The 9,362-nt window shown below is 40.4% G+C and overlaps 1 protein-coding gene across 1 annotated transcript; it reads left to right on the forward strand.

The window, feature by feature from the left end:
* The first annotated feature begins 307 nt into the window (after positions 1 to 307).
* LOC118344673 lies at positions 308 to 3,276 on the forward strand. Its single transcript, XM_035685778.1, has 3 exons — positions 308 to 1,453; positions 1,616 to 2,524; positions 3,178 to 3,276. Exons 1-3 carry the CDS (start codon positions 308 to 310, stop codon positions 3,274 to 3,276), a joined length of 2,154 nt encoding a protein of 717 aa, XP_035541671.1.
* The last annotated feature ends 6,086 nt before the right edge of the window (positions 3,277 to 9,362 follow it).

Raw genomic sequence — 9,362 nt, forward strand, 5'->3', positions numbered from 1 at the left:
TGATACTGCGCTCACGTTAATTCATTTGATGAATCCCCCCGGTTTAAAATTGTTCTGGGACATATGGCATCATATGATGTCATAAACATATGTAGCTCCCAATAAAGTTGAGTTAGCCAATTATCCTTGAAAATTTGTTGGAGTTTAAACCTTCTGAGATGCCTAGCTAGCCAAACTCATAAATCTTCTTCAAGTTAAACATTTATTTTCCTATCCCAACATTTGGCCTATGGTGAGTTTTTCATCAAACTTATATAATTAAAGTCTCTGCTGACCTAACTTTCTTCCCCACCATGTCTTTGTTTAGATGGACAAATGTTGGATGAATGACCCCGATAGGCTTGTATCACCTGCATACGCCGAAGGCGTCAAATATTTCCTCACACAAGCACGAAACCATGCAAGTGGAAGGGCTCGCATTCGGTGTCCATGTCGTGCATGCCTTAACAATCTGTGGCTGCCTATACCTGAGGTGGAAACCCATTTGTTTATTAAAGGGATTAACCCAAATTACACCCAGTGGATCTTTCATGGGGAGGAGGAGACAACATTGTATGTCAGTGATGATGATCTTGATGACGATATCATCCAAGAAGACGATTACATAGATGACATGCAGCATATGTTGGATGACATCCGGGCAGGCACCTTTGTTGATGTGCCTCAAGATAGCACTCATTTGCCAAACAGGCCATCAATACCTGTAGATGGACCAGCCCCATCTTTTGACCAGCTACTAGAGGATGCCCGACGTCCTCTTTACGATGGGTGTACAGAATTTTCAAAGTTATCATTCGTTGTGAAGTTGTTACACATCAAATCAATCGGTGGATGGTCAATTAAGTCGTTTGACATGCTCCTTGATTTGTTGAGGTCTGCCTTTCCTAATGCCCTATTGCCACAATCATATGAGGAGTCAAGGTCTTTGGAGCGCGGTTTGGGCTTCAAGTATAACAAAATCCATGCGTGCCCCAATGACTGTATCTTATATTGGAAGGAAAATGCTGCTCTTAATGAATGCCCTGTATGTAAGGCTTCGAGGTGGATACCAAATACAGACGGATCACGCGCAGTACCTCAAAAAGTGTTGCGTCACTTTCCTTTGAAACCGAGATTGCAGCGTCTCTTCATGTCTGCCAAGATAGCAGGTGATATGCGATGGCACAAAGAGCAACAGACGAAAGAAGATACTTGCATGAGACATCCCGCCGACTCCGAGTGCTGGAAGAAATTTGATGAAGATCATGGTTGGTTCGCATCGGATCCTCGCAATGTTAGGCTCGGTCTGGCAAGTGATGGCTTCACTCCATTCAACAACTTGGCTAAACCTCATAGCATTTGGCCAGTAATCCTTGTCCCCTATAACTTGCCGCCATGGTCATGCATGAAAGACCAATTCTTCATGACATCTCTGATTATTCCTGGCCCAAGGTCACCAGGGAATGAGATTGATGTATACTTGCAGCCGTTGATCGATGAACTGCTTGAATTTTGGGAAGATGGGGTACCTACATATGATGCCTCAACTAAGGAGACGTTTATGTTGCATGCTGCCTTATTGTGGACAATCAATGATTTTCCTGCCTATGGGAATCTGTCTGGCTGGTCAACAAAGGGAAAATTGGCTTGTCCGTCTTGCAATGCAGATACAGACTCTAATTGGTTGAAATATGGCCGAAAACATTGTTACATGGGACATCGACGTTTCTTACCCCCAGATCACATATGGAGAAGGAGGAAAGGGTTGTTCAACGGTAGAGAAGATCATCGCATGCCACCAAGGGATGTAGGAGCTGAAGAGATTCAAAATCAATTGCAGATGATTGGGGATGTTCAGTTTGGCAAATCTCATACGAAGAAAAAACGCACTGCTGAAGAGCTGAACTGGACAAAGTGTAGCATATTCTTCGTGTTACCTTATTGGTCAACAGTTCGGCTTCGGCATAATTTAGATGTTATGCATATTGAGAAGAATATTGCCGACAACATCTTATTTACTTTAATGAACAGTCCAGGGAAAAGTAAGGATAACATCAATTCAAGGCGTGACTTAGAGCTTTTGGGCTATAGAAAAGAATTACACTTGAGGCGTGATGGTGATCGTGTAACAATGCCACATGCTGCTTACACATTCAACGTCGAGCAAAGGAAAAAGTTTTGTGAGTGGTTGTCTGATATCAAGTTTCCAGATGGGTTCGCTTCCAATATCTCAAACTGTGTCTCTCGATGTGAGTGCAAAATCTCAGGGTTGAAAAGCCATGACTGTCATGTTTTCCTTCAAAGGCTACTCCCCATTGCTGCTGGGGGGTATTTAAGAAGTGACATTGGCTTGGCTTTGACTGAACTTGGTACTTTCTTCAAAGAGTTGTGCGCTCGAACACTTGATGTCAACCGCCTGGCCCAACTCCAAATTGATGTTGTCACTATTCTATGCAAATTGGAGATGATATTTCCTCCTTCATTTTTCGATGTTATGGTCCACCTAGCTGTCCATTTACCCCGTGAGGCCAGACTTGGGGGTCCAGTACAATATAGGTGGATGTACCCATTTGAGAGGTATCTCGGCAAATTCAAGCGGTACATTAAGAATAAAGCCCGCCCAGAAGGTTCAATAGCCGAGGCCTACATTCACACCGAATGCTTGACATTTTGCTCCATATACCTCAAAGATATTGAGACGAGGTTTAGTCGACCGGACCGCAACATTGATGCTGACGAAGAGAAAACGTTAGATGGGTTCAAAATTTTCAACCAGAAAGTCCGTCCATTGGGCATACCTTCTAACGTGCAATTGGAAGATAAACTATTTAGGGCAGCCATCTGGTACGTGCTCAATAATTGTGCGGAGATTGGACCTTATATAGAGTAAGCATTAATGAGTCTACTTAAAAATCATCTTTCATTCTATATTAATGCTTTATGAATCCAATACCAGCTAATTTCAATATGTTGCTTCGCCTCGATGCACCAAATGCAGGGAACACTACGAGAAATGTAAGGTGCAACACCCAGATTGCACCGATCGAACGCACCAAACTGAGTTTCCAACTTGGTTTAAGCAACGTGTAAGTTCTTATCCATTCCTATCTAAGATGCGCTGCCTATAGGTTTCATTTTATATGATTTGGATCTAATCGTAGTGTTCACGTTATGAAATTTGCTTTTTTAAATATATAGATCCAAGAACATCGTACCTCGCATACACTTGATGTGTCCGCTGATCTGTATGCGCTAGCTTGCGGGCCTGACCGTTGGGTTGCAACATATGCTGCTTGAATAATAAATGGAAAAAGGTTTCATACGAAACAGCGTGAACTTCGCCGGCGTACACAAAATTTTGGAGTGGTGGTAACTGGTGATGAGGCCACAAATAACTTGGACTTCTATGGAGTTATTAATAATATTGTAGAGTTACGCTACATGGAGTGGCGTCGGGTGTACCTGTTTGAATGTGATTGGTTTGACGTTGGTGATAGAAAACGAGGGGTGCGGGTGGATGACCATATGATTAGTGTCAACATGAACAGGACTTGGTACAAGGATGAACCATTCGTGTTGGTGAGTCAGGCTGATCAATGCTTCTACATAAGAGATTTAAGGGCGAAAAGGAATTGGAGTGTTGTGCAGAACTATGCAAATAGGAATGTATACAACATTCCGCCACTGCCGAGAGTTCTTGAAGATATTGATGGGGAATCAAGTACTCCTGATGCCGATCAAGAAAACGAGCCATCATATTATTATGAACCAGTGTAGTGTGATAACACAGATGAAGTGGCAACTCAACTGAATAGGCCTGATATACTACCTAGCCATGTAGATGCACGAGAAATTCTGGATTCGGTTGGTCAATGCATAGATTCAACAAGCTTTATTAATGATGACATGATCACTTCTGATTCTGGAAATGCGGCCAGTGAGGGAGAATATTCAGATGAAGAGGACCTATCAACATCTGAAGGGGAACATTCAGATGAGGATGTCCACTCAACATCTGATGAGTCTGGCGACCTATAAGTACAACCCAGGAACTTCATTCATTTAAGGTTGAGATATTAGGTAGCATTGACGAAATTCCCATTTGTATATAGACATCTGACAATATGAGATTCTATTTTTATGGTATGTGTATATTTAATATTTCAAACATGATTGGGTGAAATATATGTTATCATTTATTTCTTACCATTAACAAGAGAATTTCATTTTTCCTATCTCGAACTATTTGTTATGCAAGTAGCAAACAACCTTGAGAGTAGTATTCAAGATTTACAACATCCATACCTAAATTAAATGGTATCTAACATGTGATGTTTTTTGCTTCAGGTTACGTTCAATATCGGGAGGCTGTGTGAGGAGCGCTATGCCATATCAAGGTATATATACGGCCGACTTAAACATATTCGTTTCTCTATTTAAAGTCTCATACTGTAAGGGTTAGTCTACCTAAAAGTAACTGGAAATGGTAGATAAATGACCTTGTTTACGAACATGTCTGTGCATATTGCGCTTATTTTGTATCAATTATGTTATGAATTTGATCCCACTATGTTATTAACTTGTACTCGTACAGGTACCCAGCCGGGACCCAGTTCAAGAGGCGGAGGTAGACTTCGCGGCCTTCGAGGTGGAAGGCGTTATATACCATACTCAGGTCGTCACATGCGACCCCGTGGTGCACGATTATCTTCATATCACAGCACGGAGGAGTGTAATCAATCCTCCTCGGATGATTCGACACAGCCCCCAAGTCCCCCACCATGCGTTGTGCCAAGTCACGCGCCAGAACCTATTCAAGAACCCCCACCAAATACAGTGGAACAATCACCTACACGAGAACAAACTGGTGCATTTTTTTTTCCAATACTTTGAATTTGAAAGCAAAATCATGTTTGTATGTGTTATTAAGTGTGAATATTCCGCATTACACTTCTACATACTAATATAAACCATATCTTAAAATACAGCTGCAGCTGCCCCAATGGAGACCGAAGGAACGCAAGAACAGAGGAGACGAACTCGTGGGCCATCTAGATGCATTTTATTTGACAAGTTAAGGAAGAACGGGAAAGTGCAGTTGAAGATAAATGATGGTGAGACGGCCCCATGTTGTGAACACGCTTCTATGTTCACAACACGAGTATCGTGGATTGTTAAACAATATTGTGACATGAGTTACAAGCGTTGGTCGGATGTCCCACCAGCGATTAAAGAGGAGCTCATTGACCGTGTTCGGGTATATACAAATTTGTTCTTGTCATAGCATTTGGAAGTTGTTTATGTAGTATAATCATCGCCTAAATAACGAGATGACACATTGATTGTTTGCATGTAGAGTGACTTTGTGTTGGACTGGGATCGCGAAAACCACCGATTGACGGTGACAAAGGCCTTACGTAAGCGCTTCAACTCCTTCCACCACGACTTGCACAAGATTTATGAATCCTATGGAAGCCACGTAGAAGCGTTGGCTAATGGAACTAACCTAGTGGACCCCATCGTATGGGTGAAGTTGTGTGAAAGGTGGGGCAGCGATGCCTTCAAGGTATAGATGATCTTTCTCACATACAACCATATAAAAACCATATCTTTAATATGTCTAAATATGGTGGATGGTCAATATGTTTGTCTATTATAAGTAATTGTTTCCCAATGCCACATGACAAAAAATTGCAGCTCAAAATCGGGAGAACCGAAAGAAGCAGGCCATTAACCACACATCAGGACGTAAATCATTCGTCCGATTACTTGAGCAAAAGGTATGTCTAAGGGAAAACAATCTTTTGATTTCAATAGAATAGTGAAATATATAGTTGGAGATTTTTTTGACAATATTACATTACTATCACTAAAGCTGTCCATTTACTCATAGCTTTTGTTATTCAAATGTCACATGACAGCGCAATGAGAATGGGAATTTGGTCGACTTCTACAAAGAGACGCGTTGGTCAAAGAAAAAGAATGCATTTGTCACAGATGCTACAGAAAGTACTTATGTGAGTAGTACAGGAACAGCCGTTGGGGTCTATGTTTCTTTCTATACGTGATAATTTTATTAACATAGCATTGATGCTGATTTATGCTAGTTCTAATCGTTGCTTTGTCAATGTGCAGAAGGAGATGCAAGGTAGGTTGGATGGCCTAGGACCAGAGCAACGTAGTGATGAGGCAGCAGCGACTGTCTTTAGGGAGGTTCTTGGCCATCGACCTGGATATGCACGGGGACTTGGGGAAATGGTCATCCCCGAGTCAAGTAGACAGCGTGACAAAGTTCAAATGCAACAATACATGTCTGGGGCTGAAAAGCACAAGAAAGATTCTGAACAATACAAGAAGGATGCTGAACAATATAAGAAGGATGCTGAAGCTTACAAGAGTCAGCTGGATGAAATGAGGACAGAGTTGCGGGAGCTGAGGGAGCATCAGATACAAAATGACAATCTGATGCATCAATTCTTTAGGGCTTTCCCATCGTTCACTGAGTCAGTTCGACAGACTCAGTGTAACGATTCCCCCGGCCCATAAGGGGCTTCTCATAAAAGGGCACAAGTTGTTTGGGTGGTTTTTTTGTGACACCGGGGAGATATGAAGTTAGGGTGTCGACGTGTTGTGCTTTTGGGTGGTTTTTTGTGACACCGGGGAGATATGAAGTTAGGGTGTCGACGTGTTGTGCATTTGGGTGGTTTTTTGTGACACCGGGGAGATATGAAGTTAGGGTGTCGACGTGTTGTGCTTTTGGGTGGTTTTTGGACTTAGTCTATATGACACTGGGCTATATATATATATATATATAGTATTATATATATATTTATATAAATCTTGGATCTATGTCTACACCGGGGATCTCTTGGATCTTTGATGGGTCTGAAAATGGGGTTAGTATCATTTGGAGTTATCCACCATAAAATGTACTTGTACAAGTGAAGTTCTCAAATATATTTCTAGCAACTTGGTTTCCCAAACAGAGTTGAATATTAATGATATTTTTTGTGTTTGCCACAGTTGCTCCTGCCCCCCTCTGTTGAGAAGAATATCTACGTACACTCAACTAGTGGGATGTGACAGCTGCCTAAGGAGCTTTTCTCAAGTGTATTCGATGGTGAGCCTCTTGCTGATTGTTTGCTTGTATCTTTTAAGTGTACTAGTTCGATATGGGTGATTTTATGGTTATTTATTTCCAAGAATTAAATAAATAACCAAACAAAGATTCTATTAAAATCCCATAAGGCATAGCCCAAGCACATGAGTAGTATACAAGATGAACTCTTGGTTAGGGACAGGAAAAGAGATGATTAAATCATGAACACTCAGCCCATGTGCATAACTATAGTAGTTCTCATTTTGCAAGTCTCCAGTGTCGCTTGTACTTAACTCCATTCAAATGTCTATAATTAATTTCCCTTAAAATACCACACTTGCCAAATAGGGACCATTTTTCTCATTGGTCCCATATGGGGTTGCCATATAAGTAGTCTGTAAGTATAACTGAGCTCAAGAAGAATGAAGTTGGAAGGCAGATGAAAGAGACACACATGAATAATCTGAAGTGGTCAACAATATAGTAGCAATTATTGGTTCAAATTGAGTTTGCAAAGGTATACTTCTCTGCAGTTAAATTGAAATTATATATAAAAGAATTGCAAATAATATTGTATAATAATCTTTCTTATATCCATGGTGACAAATTTTGACCATTGAGGTGGCACAATCATAAACATATGTAGTTTCTGGAGGGAATATAAGATGTATGTCAAAGATGAGGGAGCAAATCGTTTTTACGATTGATGGGTATTTCTCATTGACAACAAGCTCAAATGATTAGGGGAATATCCGCTGATCCAAATATAAGAGTGAATTTTCTATTCACTCTATCATTTCTTTTGCTGTAATACATTTGCAGGGTTCTATTTTGGCCAGCCCATATTACTTATGCTCTATTTGGTGATTTTATGCAGATGAGACATTTCACAGTGTTAATAGTGAGTTGAGGAAGTTGCATGCTATTTGGACATTGGTCTCTCTCTCTCTCTCTCCCCCTCCCCCCTTTCTTTAAATCTAAATTTTATGGTTACTTTTTCCTTGTATATGTTAATTAGCTAGTTTTAAGTTTAAAATAAAATGATGGAAGTGTATGAGGCAAGTTGCTTATTAAGGAAAACTCATATGTTTCTGTAACACGAGCTCCATTCTATTTAGTTTGTAATTGGGTGGCTTGAATAGCATATGGGAACTGCTATTCCACAGCCAAGGATCCACATATTCCCTCATGGCCAAAATTGCTGAGGTAGCCCAGAAAAAGAATGAAAAAAAGGCTGCTCTGAAGAGGTTCCCCGAGTCTCTTTGGCTGTATAGGTAGTTGATTTTTTTGTTACATCTGCCACACCTTTTAGGCTGCCAACCGCTATATGATCTGACTCATCTTTATGGTTATATGTATGCGGCCTTTTTTTGCCCAGTTAAAAGGCTCAGTCTCAAGAGATTTAAGCAAAACCAACTTTATCCTTACGTAGTTTCCTGTTTGGGGCCTTAAGCCATTGCATGCATTTGCTAATTCAGTATAAAGATGTCCAGCAATCAAATAACACGCGGTGTATTTAATTATATATTATAATTCACCAAATATTCATTGATCAACAAGTAGGTAGGTATTAACGAAGACGTACGTTGTTAATCCAACTTGGCTACGTTAACCTTTGATTGCTAATTATTGCCAAAACAAGAAAAAGAAAATCATGAACATCAGGTTAATTTTCCAGTCATTTTCAAGCTAAGCTAAGCCTAATTTGTTTTACAGACCACCTATATAATATATATTATTAGTCCCTGCCTATGGATATAAGGTCTTCTTTGTGATTTAATCAAGTTCCAGAGCTGATGAAGTACTCATGGCGCCAATCCTCTAATACCATGATCATATAGCTAGCTAGCATAATTTCGCACCATTCTTTGCGAAATCATGTCAGAAATATTATTTTTCTAACAAGGAAATATACGATTAATGTTTCTAATTTGGTTATTCCATAATTTAAACCTTCTGAGAATGAGACGTGATCCTACATTGGACATTCATCATGACTCTCACTGGGATCAATTTACTTTTACAGGGAGGAAGAGGTGGGCATTATGACCGGAAACATTGTTTGAGGGTCAATTCGCTGGGATATCACAGGTATGCATGAGTTCAGCCCATGTGCAGTTGCATCTAATTTATTTGGGTTCAAATTTGCTTCCATAAAACATAAGTAAAGAACACAAAAAGCCGCCCCATTTGGAGTGCAAAAACTGGTCGTAGTTGTAAGCTTGGTTTACTATTTATTCTTGTCTTGCATGCTCATTAGGAAAACCAAAGGGTACCCTAGGTA

The sequence above is a fragment of the Juglans regia genome, chromosome 15 (genome assembly GCF_001411555.2).
Source record: "Juglans regia cultivar Chandler chromosome 15, Walnut 2.0, whole genome shotgun sequence".
Lineage (NCBI taxonomy): Eukaryota > Viridiplantae > Streptophyta > Magnoliopsida > Fagales > Juglandaceae > Juglans > Juglans regia.